At 32.1% G+C, this 19,081-nt stretch overlaps 2 protein-coding genes across 2 annotated transcripts; one reads left to right on the plus strand and one right to left on the minus strand.

Annotated features, from left to right (window-relative positions):
* Positions 1–1,793: 1,793 nt before the first annotated feature.
* On the minus strand, positions 1,794–4,078 carry LOC146902044 (Ribosomal protein L7Ae/L30e/S12e/Gadd45 family protein). Its single transcript, XM_085733210.1, has 4 exons — positions 3,879–4,078; positions 3,070–3,139; positions 2,769–2,874; positions 1,794–2,086 (listed from the first exon to the last, which is right to left on the minus strand). The coding sequence occupies exons 1-4, from the start codon at positions 4,012–4,014 to the stop codon at positions 1,925–1,927; spliced, it is 474 nt and encodes a 157-aa protein (XP_085589336.1). The 5' UTR covers positions 4,015–4,078; the 3' UTR covers positions 1,794–1,924.
* A 1,505-nt stretch (positions 4,079–5,583) lies between these two features.
* Positions 5,584–14,598, plus strand: LOC146902045 (phenylalanine--tRNA ligase beta subunit, cytoplasmic-like). Its single transcript, XM_085737971.1, has 20 exons — positions 5,584–5,754; positions 5,850–5,905; positions 6,002–6,099; positions 6,616–6,745; positions 6,829–6,944; positions 7,674–7,740; positions 8,001–8,042; positions 8,257–8,298; positions 8,478–8,554; positions 9,668–9,794; positions 9,886–10,053; positions 10,620–10,748; positions 10,844–10,975; positions 11,192–11,326; positions 11,836–11,910; positions 12,993–13,097; positions 13,215–13,310; positions 13,424–13,507; positions 13,811–13,897; positions 14,057–14,598. Exons 1-19 carry the CDS (start codon positions 5,697–5,699, stop codon positions 13,877–13,879), a joined length of 1,806 nt encoding a protein of 601 aa, XP_085594097.1. The 5' UTR covers positions 5,584–5,696; the 3' UTR covers positions 13,880–13,897; positions 14,057–14,598.
* Positions 14,599–19,081: the final 4,483 nt, after the last annotated feature.

Here is a 19,081-nt window from a genome sequence, read left to right on the forward strand (position 1 = left end):
AAGTTCAGGAAGGCAACTAAGCGCTGCACAATTGAAAGTCCAACCTCAATTATACTCTACTACCCCTGTTTTTTCGCGGCTAGTATGAGATTAGATTGAGTCGATAACAATTCGTTAGGGAAAATTGCTTTTCTGACATAGAATATTTCCTATTGACACAAGTAAATGACCAAATTACCCCCAGCGGTAGTTAACTACCGTTGGTTAAAGCGCAGGTAGTTAACTGCCGCTGGACTCAACGGTAGTTAACTACCGCTGGAAAATTGCTTTTCTTTACTATCCCACTTGTTCTGCCACTTTTCCAGTTTTTTCAAGAGTGAAATATTCTTGCTGCTTTGTCCAATTTAAGGTAGGTGTCTATGTTCTATCCATCCAATTATGCCACATTGGAATCAAAAGGGAAAATCTTCCGTGTGAAATGAAATGCTATCAAACTTAACAATAACAATTGACCATCTTTCTTCAAAAAAATAAAATAAAAAATAAACAAACAATGGGTAATCCTAATTGGTGCTGTGTTTGATTTGAACAATCTAATCTGATTTGGGTATCTTTGAATTTATTTATCTGAGTTGAACAATCAGTGATGTGTGACTATTTGGAACAACTTAATTATGAATACAGTTTCAAACATGTCTATAAGTTATTTTTAACTTATTTTTACTTCCTAATGAACTTATTTTTACTATAAAAGTAGGTTGTATATAAGCATTTATATGATAAATACGTATTTTATAAAACCTTAATTAAGTTGTTTATTCAAACATGACTTTATCTGATAAAAATCTGTTTTGGACTATGACGATTATTCTTTGTGAATGAACACTGAACAGGGATCAAGGGCAGAAACACCGGGCGACGATGTAGGAAATTTTAACAGAAACAACCCATTTTCCAAAAACAAGTGGAATAGTGAAAAAGTGAAAAAGTGGCAGAGTAAAGAAAAGCAAGTGGGATAGTAAAGAAAAGCAATTTTCCAGCGGCAGTTAACTACCGGCACTTTAACCAATGGTAGTTAACTACCGCTGGAGGTAATTTGGTCATTTACTTGTGTCAATAGGAAGTATTCTATGTCAGAAAAGCAATTTTCTTCGTTAGGAGTTCGCGATAAAAGGTCTCGGTAGTTGCTGGTTTATTTTATTATTAAATCCACCCAAAGCCAAAATATTGTAAAAAAATAAGGAAGTAAAAGTGAAAATATCAAAAAGCCAAAATATTGTAAAAAAATGAGGAAGTAAAAGTGAAAATATCAAATATTTGTATGTCAATTAAATACTAATTTGCTTTTAAGACTTACATATAACACTCAACATAATTTCCTAATAATAATAGTTTTATTGTCGTTTCAAAAAAAAAAAAGTTTATTGTCTTGCCTCTTGCCTCAGAAGCAACATAAAATTATAGTTATCGTCTTCAGAATTTTGGAGTTTTTACTATCATAACTTATAATCTTTTTAAGCTCATAGTAAAAATTTGAATAATTACATTCAAGTTGATTCAATTTTTTCCATCCAATAGTAAAAAGTAATCAAAACACAGGATTTGAAAAATACAATACAAATACAAAAAAGAACAAGTTCAACCCTACAATTGTACATTTTAGTTTTTACTTTCATAATCTTTGTATAGGACAGATTTGAGAAAATGGATTTGACAAAAAGGGTAGTGTTGTAGTTGAATTTTCAACTTAGTATAGGACAGATTTGTGATGTTAGCAGATATGAAAAACTTGTGTTGCCCTACCCACATTATTGCTCAGACACAAACGAAGCAGTGAGAAATGATACAAAAGATAAGCAAGCAACACTCTTTATAATAATGAAATAGATAGATCATTATCCATAGATCAAAATGATTGCAAGTTACATTGCCAATATGTTAATCCATTGTAGCCAAAAACAGTACAAATACATTTGCGTTTGTTTCAAAAAAGTGTAGACTGAAGCTCTCTACACTCTGATGCAACTTGATCATACTCTGACTTTAGTTTCTCTTGTACCTCTTGAGATAGTTCACCCTTTGAAGGCTTGGTCATCACTAAAACACAACAAGTTGGTCTCTTCGTTGCTCCTGCCGTTGCAAGGTCCTGGACAAATATCTCAAAAATTTAATATATGAACTTTCAAAGTACTAGAGTAATTGGAGTTTCTTAACATATATATGAACACCAAATGATTGCATAGCAGATTTTTTTTGAAAAATAGCAATTTCAACCATGTTTCTCTTAATACCATATTTAAAACGAAACTGAAAACATCACATGTTGAATTGTTGATATATTATGTAGGTAAGAGAAGCAAAAAATTATCCTTTCTTTCTCGATAAACTGTGCAATGACTATTGTATTCATAATATACAGGTCTATGAGCTGGATTATAGATGGCAGATGTGTCTATAAAAAAATTAAAATAGCTGAAAGATGTTTCTTGAAGTATGATATACTCTAAATGATTCAATCCAGTATAGAAAAGCATACATACCATTCAAATATGTTATATGGACTCAACTCCTGTCAACACAATTTGTGTTATGAATGCCGGCATAAGGAAAAGCACTCAAGTTACAAAACAAGGTGCAACATCATCAATGAGGAAAAAGCCTCAACTTTTAGTTATTTATGACATCAAATTAACCTCAGGCTATATGTGTAAGAAAATATATGACAACAAATTTTTCTTATTCTAAAGAGAGATTAGGGAAACAGGCGGTCAATAGTATTAACTAAATGATAAAAACCATCAAGATTCAGCGCAAAGTTGGTTACTTACTTCTTTAGATGAGACATATACATATGGAATGTCCTTATCCTCACATAAAATCGGAACATGAGTGATGACATCAATAGGCGATATGTTCCCAGCTATAATACACACTCTGCGTTGAGAAGAAGGCAAAAAATAAGGGTACACATTTATTTTCCACAATTGAAACATAAAAAATGGGAATTCACTTCACATACACCTTGAGTAACCATTTTGTCAAGGAAGATAAATGATAGTAACATAGTTTGAATTAATTAATTATTTCTAATGCCCTTTGTGAGCAATCTAATGTTAGCTTAATACTGACCCTTTTTGACCTCGCCTTATACTTTTAACCACCTCCTTAACTCCTCTCTTTATGCACTTGTTTTCAGCAGCTGAAAAGAACACACATAGATTAGTATAGTCCCATAAGACAAAGATTTATGTAATCCAAATTGACAAAACATTCAAGCTAATTTTTTTCCTTTTTAAATTACAGAATCAACAAATTAACATTAGCCATTCCAAAAAAAAAGAAAAAACGGCAGCAAATTTGTATGGTAAAAAGACAGCAAAAAGGTAACAGCAGACAGCAAAATATAATACTTAGATTCATAACATAACATTCTTGGGGCCAGTTTGGATTGGCTTATTTCAGCTGATCTACTGGCATACATTTTGTAAGTCTGTTTTGGAGAATTTGTAAAAACAGCTGATAACAATTTTCATAAGCTTTTGTCCACTTATTTTCAAGAACTCTCCAATATAGTTTATAGCTTATAAAAACAACTTAGGCATATACAAAAACAAATTAACGTTAATTTAATCTTTTGCTATAAACATAGCTTATGCAAGCTTGTACATAAGTGTGATAAGCGCTTGAGCTATAAGCTGTAAATAAGTTGTTTATCCAAACAGGCCCTTAATTCCATAACAAGTTCATTTTTGAAGTTTATACTCTAATTACATAGCATACATAAGAAACTCGATGCATTATACATTTTGAAATTAAAGAGAAGTTGTGATTTTTCTTACTAACTCCAAAAACCCAGAAACACTGCAATGCTTAGAAGCCACAAATTAACGATTTTCATTAATTCAACAAGCTATAGTGTTTAAAAGCTTCGAAAATACCTCTTTTAACAAGCTTGAGTGTTTTCTTGGAAAGCTTCTTTCCAGCAAGAGGTTTTGCAATGGGGGCTAGAGCCTGCATCTTCTTCCTCTCCTTCTCCCTCTGCACCGATTTCTCACCTTCACTGTCGCTTCCCATTTCTCTCTGCGTGTGCTTCGTTGAAAGATTTGGGAATTAGGGTTTTACGGTCTCTCAAGTCTCAAGCTTGGGTTTTAATTAGGGTTTCTAGACACGTGACTCATTTTTCTTGGGCCAATCCGGGTAGTCCGGCCCATCTTTATTGGGCTTATATATTATTTTCTGCGAAATTGCTACTCACGCACCCTATATTTTACTCACTTTATCCTGATCGATTCTAGATTTATACACTTTATCCTGATCGATTCTAGAGTCTGAATGCATCTTGTATATCATTTTTAGTGTGTGCTTGGTTTCAAATTTTCTACCCTAGATTGACGTTTTTCGCAGTTTCCAAAGTGTTTTTGCCGTGATTTCAAAAAACTCCAAATGGTAGCTTATGCATTGACGTGAAAAGTTGTTGTGATTTGATTCAACGTGATGCTTTACCAGACAAATACTTAGAATAATATTGTAAACTTTGTTTATTTTGAGATAAATAGAGGAGATAGAGATGTTTTTGTCTCTTGTGCCATTGGATTTTTAAAATACGAGTTGCTTATTTTTGTCACTAACTCAAGGATATTTTTGTGTTTTTAAAAATAATAACATCCCTTTCACTTGTATTTTTATCATACCGAATAATACATCAAATCTATTGTATATTTTACTTCTTTTTCTCTTCTCACACTCTCTCTTACGACGTATCTACTTTTGCCTTCGAAACCAAACACACAAATACTGATTGGTGGATTCAGAAAGGGATGAAGAGAATATCCATAGAATACATAGGCGGGGAATAAATTATAGGGTTGATTTGCTCAAAAAAAAAATATAGGGTTGATTAAATAAATGACTTATAAATATCCATAATTTCTTGTAGTCTCTAAATAAAATCATATTTTTTAGTCTCTGTAGCATTTCCTTTAATATTTTCAGAGACAAAAAATGTTGAGAAAAAATTTCACAAGACTAAAAATCCTGACGAAAATTTTATAAGAATTAAAAAATGAGATTTTTTTGTAGTTATTGAAAACCAAATTCTAAAAATCTACGGGGATCCTTTAGTTAAATCCTACTCCATCCGTCTCAAAATAATGATCTCTTTAATAAATTTTCTCTATCTCAAAATAACTGTCATTTTCAAATATGAATACAACATTTATTATTATTTATCGATTATTATACCCTTATTTATTGAATTTTATCAAACTTAGCTACTCAACTAACTACAATTAAGTAGAGTATTTTAGTAAAAGATTGTAATTTTATAATTAAAATTAACACAATTAATCATTTTCTTAAAAATTTGTGTTAAAATTCAACTATTATTTTAAGATGGAGGGAATAAATTATAATATTTTGGGTTGTGGATTGGGCTTATTGGTCGAAGAATTCTGCTCTTTATCCAACCAAAATTGCTCGTTCCCAACTGAAATTTTCATAATTCCCCGTACAAGTTAACTCACGCAAGGGTATTTTTAAAATTTCAGTTGGAAATGAGCAAAATGTGTTGGGTAAAGAGCATAATTCTTGGTCGAAATGAAAGTAACGGCCCATACAAAAACCTAAAACAAAGCTTTCGGGTTTAGCCAACTTATTTCGTCGCATAAGCTGTTTCCGCGTTGGAGACCACCTCAAACGCACGGCGAAGTGAAAGCGAAAAGTTTCAGCTTATCACAAACGCACTTACTCAGAACACCATGCCTACCGTCAGTGTAGGGCGGGATCGTTTGTTCGCGGCTCTAGGAAAAACTTACAGTAAGCTTCCATTATTCATATCAATAAATATCAATCATAATTTTTCATGTCTAAGATTATCACATTGGTTTTTCCTCTTTTCGAATTTTGTTCAGCACAAGAGGAATTTGAAGACCTATGTTTCAGTTTTGGGATTGAGCTCGACGATGTTGTAAGTAATTTTTTTCAGCTTTTTTTTTGGTCAAAAAGCTTTAATTATTGTTTTTTTAATCAACATTATCATAATCTGATTGTGATTGTATATTAGACTACAGAAAAAGCAATTGTGAGAAAAGAAAAGCATTTGGAAGAAGAAGCTGATGAGGATGAAGAAATTATATACAAAATTGAAATTCCTGCTAATAGGTAAATGTTTATGCTGCAAATGTTATTCAACAAAACGTGATTACGACACTGGACGCGACTCGACACCAATAATTATTTGAAAAAATGATTTAATTGTTTGCAACCACATGTCGGTGTCTAGCACCGACACGCCTTCGATCAGAAGTGTCGGTGGTACAAAGGTTCTCATTCATTTGTTTAATATGGTTTTATTAACTATGTATCCAGATTAACATTTATTTGGTTCCTCTCTTAAATTTCCTCTTTGATTTGTGATTCACACTCTATGTTGCATTTGAAATAAGCTTTGATTGAGTACATTGACAAAAAAATGCAACAGTGTTTTTTTATTGCCGGAAAACAAATACAATATGTGGTACATGGTTTTCTCATAGCAATTGCAAAGTTATTTAATTATGTAACCATTTGGAGCTTGACATCACACTTTGATACCCTTTCGAAATCATATGTGGAAAAAAACGTCGTTTCCTTTAAAGCAAAAAAGTCTTGCTGAATTGCTGTTTACTTTTTGCTTAGATATGATCTACTCTGCCTCGAAGGATTGGCTCAAGCCCTCCGAGTTTTCTGTGGGTTCCAGGAAATCCCCACTTACAAATTGTCTGACATTAGCAAGGATGCAATGCTTAAAATGCATGTAAAGCCAGAGGTGGGTGTGCTATACATGCACAATTTTTAAGTACGAGCCTTTGCTAAGTGGATATAAATTGTCGTTTCTTTTTATCATTGCAGACATCTCTGATTCGTCCCCATATTGTATGTGCCGTACTAAGAGGTTTAACTTTCGATAAAGCGAGATACAACAGCTTCATTGACCTCCAGGACAAATTGCATCAAAATATTTGTAGGTAATGTGATTTGAATTACCGCCTATTTTATTTTGAGCTGCACACTACCTGTTTCTCAAATCAATGATGCACATGCTCTTATCTATTTACTTAGATATTCTAGAGTTATCTTTTGTCAGCTATACTGCTGTATCAGACTTCTATTGTAGGATAATTTTGTAGTGTTACAGCAGTTGTAACTTGTAAGTTTCTGTGGAATGAATAGCTTGCAAAACAAGCTGTTGTAGCTGTGTACAATACATAGTTTAGCAGACTTCATATGTTTGGTTTATTTTCTGTATCACAAATCTATCACTAAATTTTGTTTCTACCTTTCTGTCTTGCATTCTCTCTAGATTTCTTCAAACCAGAATAGCCTTGTGAGTTTGAATGCTGTCACGTGTGCTACTTTTTTTATCTTCTCCTTATTGAGTTTTTGACATCGTACATGATTTTTTAGAACATAAATAGTTATCCCCCGTACTCCAAGTTCAGATTTGTTTATATTGTGTATTATTTCATTATTCTTTTCGTAATCGCTTGCCACTTTATTTTTCATGGAACAATTGGAAAACTCTTATTGTCTGTCGGTGGCTTTTGGATTTTTTTATTTATTTCCAATTTATGCTGTTTTCTTTCCAAATTAGGTTCCCTTTTTATTCAGCAGTTTATTGTTATGTCGTTTATGTAATCCCATACCACAGCACTTTAAGAATGAATTTCGATTAATTTCTTTTCAATCTTTTTCAGGCGAAGAACCCTTGTTGCCATTGGCACTCATGATCTGGATAAACTGGAGGGTCCTTTTACCTACGAGGTTTATTTCTTTCAAACTCCAGAGCATGAAAGTTAAATGCATTGTGGATAAAAAATTCATCAAATTTAAGATTTTGAGAGACAATAATGTACTGTGTACTGCTGCTTGATTTAGCATAGACCCAAGCCCTGTATATAAATTTTTCAAGGCAGTTTAACCAAGAGAGATCTCAATAATCAATTGCCATTTTATTACTGATTTGATTATATCTGGTTCTCTAGGTCATCAGCATATTGATTTTTCTAATGTTTTTCTTTCAGGCTTTACCACCTTCAAGCATTAACTTTACGCCACTAAAACAGGTAACTTTTATTCAGATCATTCAGTTTCTATGAAAGAATATGTTTGAAATCACATACTACTATAGCATCCTTTGATGCAAAAGCACATGTTTTGACTTATACTCCATTGTGTAATACTCAAAAGATAAAAATATTTATTGGTCTATGAATTTATTAATCAAGCTGCAAATCAAACTTTTAATGATTTTCCTCCCTCTGTTCTTTGGCATGGCAGGAAAGGAGCTTCAGGGCTGATGAGCTCATGGAGTTCTACAAAGTGAGTTTTTGAATATTGTTTCGCTGCTTTATATTTTTACAAGTTGTTATGAACCTAGCACGAGTAGGCTTATGAGTCATTCAAGTCCGCCCAACAAGGTTTTCATTTATTCTATTTTTCTGTTTGGACATACTTCCTTTGAGATGTTTCTGAATACGTTTTTGATTAAATTTTGACAGTCAGATTTGAAACTGAAGAAATTCTTGCATATAATTGAGGACTCTCCCGTTTATCCTGTTATATATGATAGTAAGAGGTATATTGTAATTGTATATCCTCATATTTAAATTTGCAAAACTTTGAAATCTTTTAGCTCTCATCTTGGTAATACTATCACAGCTTTGTTTGTATATATGCATATTATAATTATCATTGGTATTATTATTTTAACGTATGGATGGGAATGCATGCTAAATTACATTACACTAAAGAAATAGTTAAACTGAGGATGGATGTTACCAAAAAAAAAAAATGGTGTGAAAATGCTCTTTATGATTCTATTTTACTGTGTTAAAAAATAATCAGGATGTATGACACAATATATTGGAAAGATTTCTGGTATGGTAATTAAGATAATTTTATTTTCAAACATGTTCAATTTTTTTAATTTCTGATTAAAAAAATTATGCTAATGATTCTAAAATTCTATATACTTGACTTTTAAATATTTTTCAGAACTAATTAACTTTAACTGAAGTATTTAAGTTCCTAAAATCAGAGCATCCTATTGCTATTGGTCACATGTTTTTATTTATTTTTAGTTTTGGTCTTGCTTGTCATTAGAGGACAGGGGCATTGGTGTTGACTCAAATCTGTCTATTGTCTAAAAGGCTCAGGGTACTGTCTGTTTTTGGTTGTACTTTTTGTTGATGTGTACGGGGGTTGATTTCACGCTTTGAGATTTTAAATTGAAAAGTCAGAGGTGATTGGGTTACTTCTTGTATCAGTATGAAAGCAGATGCTTCAATACTTGTATACAGGAAATGTTGACTTTGTGGATTTACCTTTAGTGTGAAGCCTTGCTTGCACAGTTAGTGTCTCATTTGTTTTAGTTAGTGGGAATCCTCGTCTTCCACCTCTTTCTAATAAAATGTCTATCACAAGACACCCTATCTGTTGAAATTCTAATTCATAAACTTTGAAATATAACTATTTAAAGCATATAATATACTCTTTGTATGTTTTGTAAAGGCATAATAAATTTCTTCAACGAAAAAGTGAAGTGCTTATTGCTCCTACTTTATTTTCTGTTAATTGCACTTTCTTGTAAACAGATAATTGTGGCACTTGGCCTTTAATTTTCACTAATGTTGCTTCGCATATGCTGTTGTTGAAGTCAGTTATTGATTTGCTATGATTTTTTTGACAGAACTGTTTTATCTTTACCCCCAATTATCAATGGTGCACATTCGGCCATCACTCTGGAGACAAAGAACGTATTTATTGAATGCACCGCTACTGATCTGACAAAGGCGAAGATTGTTTTAAATACAATGGTATAGCAGTGAATTTTGCTGACTTTTTTGTCTGCATTTGCTTGGTGTTGCAATATTTTGGATTACGGCAAACTATTCTTTGTTTTCTTAGGTAACAGCCTTTGCGGAATATTGTGAAAATAAGTTTGTCATTGAACCAGTTGAAGTGATTTCTTCTGATGGAAAATCTCACATATACCCTGATTTATCTGTCTACAATATGGAAGTTTCTCTATCTTACATTACTGGATTGATTGGAGTATCATTGGAGGCTGAAGAGGTAATTATTTCCAATTTCTTGCTAATGCAAAATTTAAGGAGAAATGTGTTCCTGAATATAGACTGGTTATAAGCTTTCTATCAGCATTAATTAGGCTTGAGGAATCAATTGATATTTTCCTTTATACATTATTTTTGACAATAGTCAATTATACTTAATTTTATATTTTGAGGTAATTGTTGGATAATCGTTGATATACTTTTTAGCGAGTATTTTTTTTGTTTTTTTTGGGGTTTTGCACACAGTAGTGTGTATCACCTTTGTTTATCCGATTAATCTTTCTGCATTTCATATTATACCGTCATTTTTTTTTATTTATTTATTTTTAAAATAGAAGTTTTCTGCTGCTGTTCTTTCCAGATTTTAATTTACAGCTTTTTTTTTTTTTATTTTAAATATTTGTAAATATTACAAGGTTACTATGTTTTTTTTACTTCTATGGTTGAGTTCGTCAGATGTTCCTTTCATGCAATGTCTCTAATGTAAGATTCAATGCTTTTGTTTTCTGATAGAAACTGAAATGAACATTGTCATTCTTGTTCCATAATTTTTCACAATTTCTTCAGGTTACCAAGTTCTTAAACCGGATGCAATTGCACGCCAAGCAATCTACATCTGACAATAAACAGTGCAACTTTATTGTATCTGTACCTCCTACTAGAAGTGATGTTCTTCATCCATGTGATGTTATGGAGGTACGTTAGCGAATGACCAATCATGGGTGCATATTGAATCTATTACATAAATGTTTTACTGACTAGACATCCCTCTTTGGTTCTGTTATCTGAAGGATGTTGCAATAGCTTATGGATTCAATGCTATCAAGGATCAAGCAATAGTCGATAATAAGGGTTCAAAGAGATTAGCTGCTTCCTTGACACTACTTCCTCTGAATGAACTGAGTGATCTTATCAGGAAAGAGGTATAGAATAAAACCACAGATTATACGACTTCTTTGATTGAGGCAGATTAAAGTTTCATGCTTTTGATTTTCCTTAAAATATGCCAATCAGTTTATTGTCTATGTTAAAACCAAGTGCAACATAATAAATTACTACATGGAATATTCATAAATGATATTGTTAATTATTTGTAGTGCCTAGTTACCTGAATCCTTTTATTCCCAAATTCTTTTCAGGTTGCAATGATTGGGTTCACGGAGGTTTTGACTTTTATACTCTGCTCTAAAAAAGAAAACTTTTCCATGCTAAACCGCAAAGATGACAAATCCAAAGCGGTTATCATTGGAAACCCTAGGTCTTCAGACTTCGAGGTTCATACACTTTCCTGTATTGCTTTATATTTTTGCTGCTGCATGGGTTATGCTCCCACATGTATTGGATTAACTGAAGTTCACACTCTCAACTGCATCAAACACCTGTATTTTATCTGCAGTCTGCTCAGTAGCAGTAAATTTACATGGAAATAAATGTTGAAGTTGAACCAGTTGCATACTTGAATGGACAGAACTATAGTAAAACAGTTAGGGTGCATTATATACATTTTTGTTGACCTGGCATTATTGGGTCCATTATGTTGATGATTTGTATTGTTTTAATCTTCCCACTATTTGCTCAGAACCTAAAATGCATTCCATCCTATCTGGTGATAATGTAATCTATTCCTTTGCTTTTAGTTTAGTATGCTTTTAAAAGTTGTTTTGAGCATATGGTTGGATAGTTTTCTTTTGATTTATTTAGTGGTTTTTCCCCACTATAAAATTGATTTTGGTAATTAAGTTTTTTTGCTTTAATTTGATTTTTGTATCTTTATTATATTCAGGCTGTTCGGACTAGTCTTATGCCTGGCATTTTGAAAACTGTTGCTCACAACAAGGACCACCCAAAGCCCATAAAGGTAAAACTTAAACTTCTTTGTTGTGGTCATTGATATTTTTATCATATGATCCTTTGCAGTAATTTTATTCTATGAAATGGGATACTAACATAGATATTCTGTTCTATTGATACTTAATTGTATATGATCTTTTGTATTATTTATGTCCTTTATTGTAATATTTATGAATCATCTATGGATTGGTGAAATAAACCTTGTTAGATTCCTGAACTTAAGCATCGAATCAAAGAAAGCAGCATTAAATGACTTGTAAAGTTGTATTAAACAGGAAAGTAGTAAAGAAAGTGGTAAGCTGGCTGGCAAAAATTGTAATTGACTAAAAAAACGTTAAAATAACTGGATTTCAGATGGTTTTGAGGTGTGATGGTCTGGACGCTTCCTTTAGTTCTGTTATCTCCGTATGCAAATATATAGTTGAGGCTGCAAAACTGCCTATGTATTCCAATGCTATGTCTCTTGATTTTAGGAGCCATTTTCTCTTCAATCTTAATTCAGTCAGTTGTTTTAGAGAGACTTCCTCTTCCAAAAACACTAAAAATGGTTGTATGTGTTCCCCCATGTTTGGACATGCATTCAGCTACTGACTATGTTATCTCCATACCCATATTGATTAGTAGTCTCCCTGTTCTCGAACCGCCCATGTCAAAATCAAGTTTGTAAATTTGAGTTTGAATGGTGCTACAACAAAAAATGTTTATCGCCCTTTTGGTATCCAATATTTTTGTCCAATATATATTTTTGGCTTGTACATATTAATTGTTGGCCAGTGCCAACTTTTTCTTTTTAAAAAGATTGTGATATTAGTACATTACATTGCAAGTCTTCTGTCAATTACATAACCAGTTGATTCTGATTCATGTTAAATTGCCTTTATTTCTGAAATCGACCAAGCAATCTGAAAGATTTAAAATTCAGTCAGACAAAATTGATCAACTCTACCTCTGCAGTAGATAATTCAATTTATCATTTTCTGCCAACTATGTTGTAAGCTTATATGAATATATTTCTTAAACTTTTGGTATCATTTTCTCCCAATTATGTTGTAAGCTTATATGAATATATTTTTTTAACTTTTGGTTCAGATTTTTGAAGTGGGTGATATAGCTATTTTGGATGACAATGATGTTGGTGCAAAAAATCTCCGCCAACTTGCTGCACTTTATTGTGGTGCTAATGCAGGATTTGAGGTATATTCAGTAATGACTTGATGCAATTTATTTCGTTTTGCGCTCATTGAATACATCAGTGTCTCTGCTTGATTGGATCATTATACTTAAATTTATCAATGATGATAATATATGTAGATAATTCATGGATTGGTGGACAAAGTAATGGAAAAGAATGGGATTACCTTTGTTTCACCTGGCAATAAATCAGGGTATTATATTGAGCGGTCAGATGTAAGTTTATATTACTACACAGGACCCCACTGGTTTTACTTTTCCTGTTTTTTTGTTAGGAAAACTTATTCTGCTTCTGACTACTAATTTATGAACACAACTGCTTATTGAAGGAGCCCGAGTTTCTTGCTGGTAGACAAGCCAGAATTATTTACAAGGGAAAGCAAGTTGGGACTTTCGGCATTGTTCATCCAGAGGTACTTGTGATCACTGAAATTGTGTCATCTTGATTTAATATGGCCAATTGTTTGGTACATAATTTTGCATTCCTGCTTCTTATGAATATTCTGGTAATCACACATATTTTTTTGAATCAAGTCATAAGCAATTGAATTTTTTTTGAGTTAAAATGATTACAAAAGGGACATTTGCAGAATGGAGTCTTAAGTATGCAATTTTCCTGTGGAGTAGACTGTATCTCTCTTGCAATAAATGTCTCTATATGTACTTGGAGTCATACATCTAAAACAAATTATTATTATTCTTGTGTATTCTTTCAGGTATTAAACAGCTTCGACATTCCTGATCCCTGCTCCTTTGTAGAACTCAACATTGAAAGTTTCTTGTAAGGATTATTTGAATCAAATGTAAGTGTCTCCAGACTATTTCCTATTATCAGCTTGTGATGGTGCAGTTTTGTACTTTTCCATGCCTCTTGCTCTTCTGTATATTTCACCCCTCTTCCCCGACTACTGCATCATCTCTCCGTCAAAATTTTGTTAGACTGATATTAATTTTGTTTATAGGTTGCCTTTGCCCCCTGGATATTGAGTGTATTATTAATTCAATCTGGGAATCAAGATGCCCTGCTAGTTGGGTGACTTCTAATTGCCTTGAGCTTCATACCCAGTTCTTGGGATATAGAAATACACTAGCCCAGGAGTAGAATGTAACCTATGTGCCCTAGATTAGGGTTGTTTTGTTGATTATACAATGGTATCATTTTGTCCTTAAAACCAAGACAGATGAATACTGCTGAAATTTTTGCCAATACATTACGAGAGTAGTCACAAAGCCACATTTCCAACAGTTAAGTCTGCTTTAGTTTATAGTACTTGTTTAAGATTGTAAGATGTCTTATGGTTGATCTATCTGTGTTGACGTGACGAAGTTTGAGCATTGATGTTAGTGGTGTTCTTACCATATGAACCTTGTCTTTGTTATGATCATTAGGGTAATTATTTGAAGTTTTAAAAACTTATTGATGTCTCAACAACCCTTGTATTCCCCTCAACTCATTGTGTTTATCAATAGGATAAAAGTTAAATACAGTTATGTTCTTCTCGTCCCTACTGTCTTCCGATAATGATTGAAAATTTGGATTATTCTTGTCATGTCGACTCAAGAACTTCATAAATATCTTTCATAAATAATTGCTTTTTAAAGTTTTTTTTTCCTCTTAAGTGACTGTTTTTTAGTTATATTTTATCTAACTTGCTTAATTTTACAACTTGATGATAGTATTAACTTGACTTTTATGCTTTTGACATTTCGAGAAAGAATTATTTACCTTGGGCTTTGGATGCTGAAATCATCTAGCTGCTGAAAGCAATGGAAATGCTATCAAAGAAGGAAATAAAGCATCTAATCAACAAAAGGCAAAAGCCATGATATTCCTTCGTCACTATCTTCATGAAGATCTTAAAAATGAATATCTTACGGTAAAATATCCACTTGTTCTTTGAAACTATTTAAAAGAAAGATATGAGCACCGAAAAACTATTATTCTCCCAAAAGCTCGTTATGACTGAATGCATTTACGTTTGCAAGATTTTAAAACAGTAGCTGCATATAATTTTGCGGTATTTATAATCATTTCTCAATTGGACTTGTGTGGGAGAAAATGTAGTCAATGAAGGTATGTTAGAAAAGAACATTCTTCACTTTTCATGCATCTAATGTGCTACTGCAACAACAGTATCCCGGAAAGGGATTTAACAAATATTCTGACTTGATTTCTTGCCTTCTTGTGGCCGAGCAAAATAATGAACTTTTAATAAAAAATGATGAAGTTCATCCTATATGTTCTGCTGCATATTCCTGAAGTGAATTCAACAACACATGATAACTTTGTCCATAGTGATAGTGTGCATTCACTTCTATGATAGGAGCAACACTAGTGGGATGAACTTCAAGGTTTTTTATTTTAAGTTCATTATTTTGCTCAGCCACAAGAAGACAAGAAATCAATTCAGAATATTTCTTAAATCCCTTTTCTCGATATTGCTGCCGCAGGAGCACATTAGATGCATGGAAAGTTGGATAATGTTTTTCTAACATATCTTCAGTAGTTACTTTTCTCTCCACACAACTCCAATTGATAAGTGATCCTGAATTATATGCATTTACTATTTTATCATCTTTCAAACGTAAATGCATCCAATTATAACGAGCTTTTGGGAGACTAATAGTTTTTTGGTGCTCATATCTTTCTTTTCAATCGTTTCAAAGGACAAATTAATCTTTTATAATAAGGTATTCATTTCTATGTTCTTCGTGAAGATAGCGACGTAGAAATAACTTTTGCTTTTTGTTGATTAGATGTTTTCTTTCTTTGATAGCATCATTGCCTTCTGCAGCTAAATGAATTTAAACATACAAAGCTCAAGACGAGTAATTCTTTTCTGTAATGTCAAGAGCCTCTGTCAAATTTTGAAAGATTCAACATTTTAATACTATCATCGAATTGTAGAATTAAGCAAGATAAAATAGAACCAAAAATAGTCACTTAGGAGAAAAATAATTTATGCAAGATATAAACAAAAATCGTAGCGAGATATGCACAAATATGTTTATGAAATTAGTAAAGGCATATCACTGTCCCTATATTTTTATATATATATATATATATATATATATATATATATATATATATATATATTTTGATTTTCTTTTTAAGTTTTTCAAGAATTGTTTAATAGATCTAAATAATAAAATTCTTTGTGCAATCTTTTAAGGATACATGATTGGCTAGTAAATTTTTTCAGAATTCATGGAGAATAAAAATTGAGGACAAAACTTATGTACAGTACCATAGGTACTGTTTTTGCTGTTGTCCTCTTAAAACATAACACGTGTACCGATTGTTTTTTCAATTAAATAATTTTAACGCTGTTAGTGTAATCGTTATCTTTGTGAGACAACACTAACTCACGTACCTCCATCATGACCAATGTCTCATATCATCCTCCACAATCAAAGTTTCCTTCAACCCCATCAACAACATAATTGACAGGAACATAGGGAGGTAAGCGAAGAAGACATACAATGAAGTATCTGATTATTTAAAATACAATGATATATCTGTTCATTTGTGGGTTTCAGAGGGATGACGGGGACCTGTGCTGTCTTGCAACAGTTGTGTCTTGTGATTTTAAACATCAGATAACGTTGAGGGGTGTTCGGCGGTGCCGGTGATGGAGGTGTATTCTCTCGTAAAAGTGACTGCAGCGTTACAAATTCAATGCAAAGTTGCTTTGAGAGCATTGGATCTCAATCTACACGCCATTAATTTTATTGCTCGCATCCTCTATGTGTGGTCTCACATATTTGTTAGTTATGGTGATGGATATATGAGGTATTGGTTTCATGCTGCAGTTATAATTTCATGGTGAAGGAGGTTGATTTTGGAGAAAGAAAGGCACTGATTTGGCCTTCTGGGAACGATTGAGAAGAAGCGGTGTTAACTCATTAATTAATTTTAAATTAATTGAAGTATTTAAAATACACGTGTTATGTTTTAAGAGGACAACAGTAAAAACAGTACCTATGGTACTGTACATAAGTTTTGTCCTTTTTTTGGAAGGAACGTATCTTATATGTTAATTGATTGGTTCAATTTAATGGAGGGTACAATTTAGCTTTTCTCTATATTGTGGGAATTTAGTGGAGATGTTTTATAAGCCATTAGAGGTATTGACAACAAAGTTAAATATGTTTCTAAATCTAAGTTTTCAAATTTAATTTCTTAAAAATTTATTAACTTTTAGACTCTTTTTTATCTTTTATAGGGGCTACTTTGAGTACTAAAAGTGTCTGTTTTTGTAAAAGAATAAATTCAAAATAGAGACTATTCTTACCTACTATAATATTATGAAGGACGAAAATTAACATGAATTTTTTTTAGTGATTGAACTTAATTTATGATTTTGCAGGGACTAAAAACATATTAACCCTGCATTTAATATCACTTGAAATGGTATAAAATTAAGTATTTTCGATTAAATTATTTTCCTTTATCAACAGGTTTATTAAAATCATTACCCATTACATTCCAAATATCCGCAGAACATTGTTATGAACTTCATAACTCCACTAACCCGGTTCAGTGCCCTTTTGGAGGGATTTTCTGCCGTAACCTTAGCACCAGTTTTTGTCACAAAAATCTCCAAGCTACATGAGATGCTTAAAAGTTAAAACAATAGTAAGTGACATATACAAGGTGTTCGTTTGTAAATTTTGGCGTAAACTTTTCAACTAACGGTATTAAATTGGCTTTCACAAGTGTCTAGCATATCCTTTGACGGGACAAATTTATTTGTATTTTTACAAATAAATAAAATTATAAGGAGCAATCAGCTGCATGAAGAGTGCAAGAAAAAACTTGTGGACACAAAAACAACTACAAATCTAGTAACATATATGTCGATTAGAAGTACCATAAATAACTATCCTATGTCTAATCTTGTCAACAAAAAAAAAACTATCCTATGTTTAAGACAATTATTAGTCTAAAACACATGACAAACACACGTCTACATCCGTTATAGGATTTTTCTATAAATAGGAATCGAAGGCATTGTAATAAGAGTTGTTTACTACATTTTGAGAAATCATAGCTAACTTAAAGACATAAAGTGAATGAGAAGAACACACAAATAATTTTAGGAAAATGCTAACATGTTAGGACACAGGTTAAGAAACTCAATGTAAAAATTGTGTTAATCTATTTCTCAAAAAGTTAAAAATTAATTTGTATCAATAAACTTTTTATTTGTAGAATCTTTAACATGTGCTAGCATGACCCATATTTTTATACTAGCTTACAACAATTTGTTGTTAAATTTAGTCATCATGATTTTGTTTTGTCTTCAAGGACTTGTTTCACTAACCATGTATTATTTACTCTTCCTCCTCAGGAATCATGAATACTATTATTTACTCTTCTTCTCTAATCTACTTAGACTATTCTTCTCATCGCCTCTCGAGACTGCCCAATAGAGACCTTTCTAGTCTTCTCAACAAAATTCTAGCAATTGCCTTGTTGAAGAATCAAGTATTCTTTGCTATGCATCTTAAGGAAGTGGGTATTCTTTACCATGTTTGTCAAGGCTTCCCTTCCCTTTAACATAGAAGTTGTTGCCACTACCGAACTAAATTACTACAATGAGTTTGTTTCTGAATTAATACAAAGTCAATTATATGATTGTAACACTCAGAGAGGATTTTGCATTTTTTTTTCGTCAAGAGAGAGGATAATTACAGTTTTAATCTTATATCCATTCAAGTAATAATTCTTAAAGAGTTGTTTATATGAATGAGTTCTTGGTTGATTTACATCATGATCTAATAACTCTCAACTGAGAGGATTTTCTATTAAGCTTTTCATGTGTTCAAGGCTTTTTATAAATATTTCATTTTATAATTGAACATGCCTATTTATTTTTCCTTTCTCTTTTTTATGGATGCCTATTTATTTTTCTTTTCTCTTTTTTATGGATGTTCATAATAACAATCTCATGGGGATTTCCCTATAAAATTTTCTCTTTTAC

Source organism: Medicago sativa, chromosome 8 (genome assembly GCF_051527215.1).
Source record: "Medicago sativa cultivar Bolivia chromosome 8, Bolivia_mono, whole genome shotgun sequence".
NCBI classification, from domain to species: domain Eukaryota; kingdom Viridiplantae; phylum Streptophyta; class Magnoliopsida; order Fabales; family Fabaceae; genus Medicago; species Medicago sativa.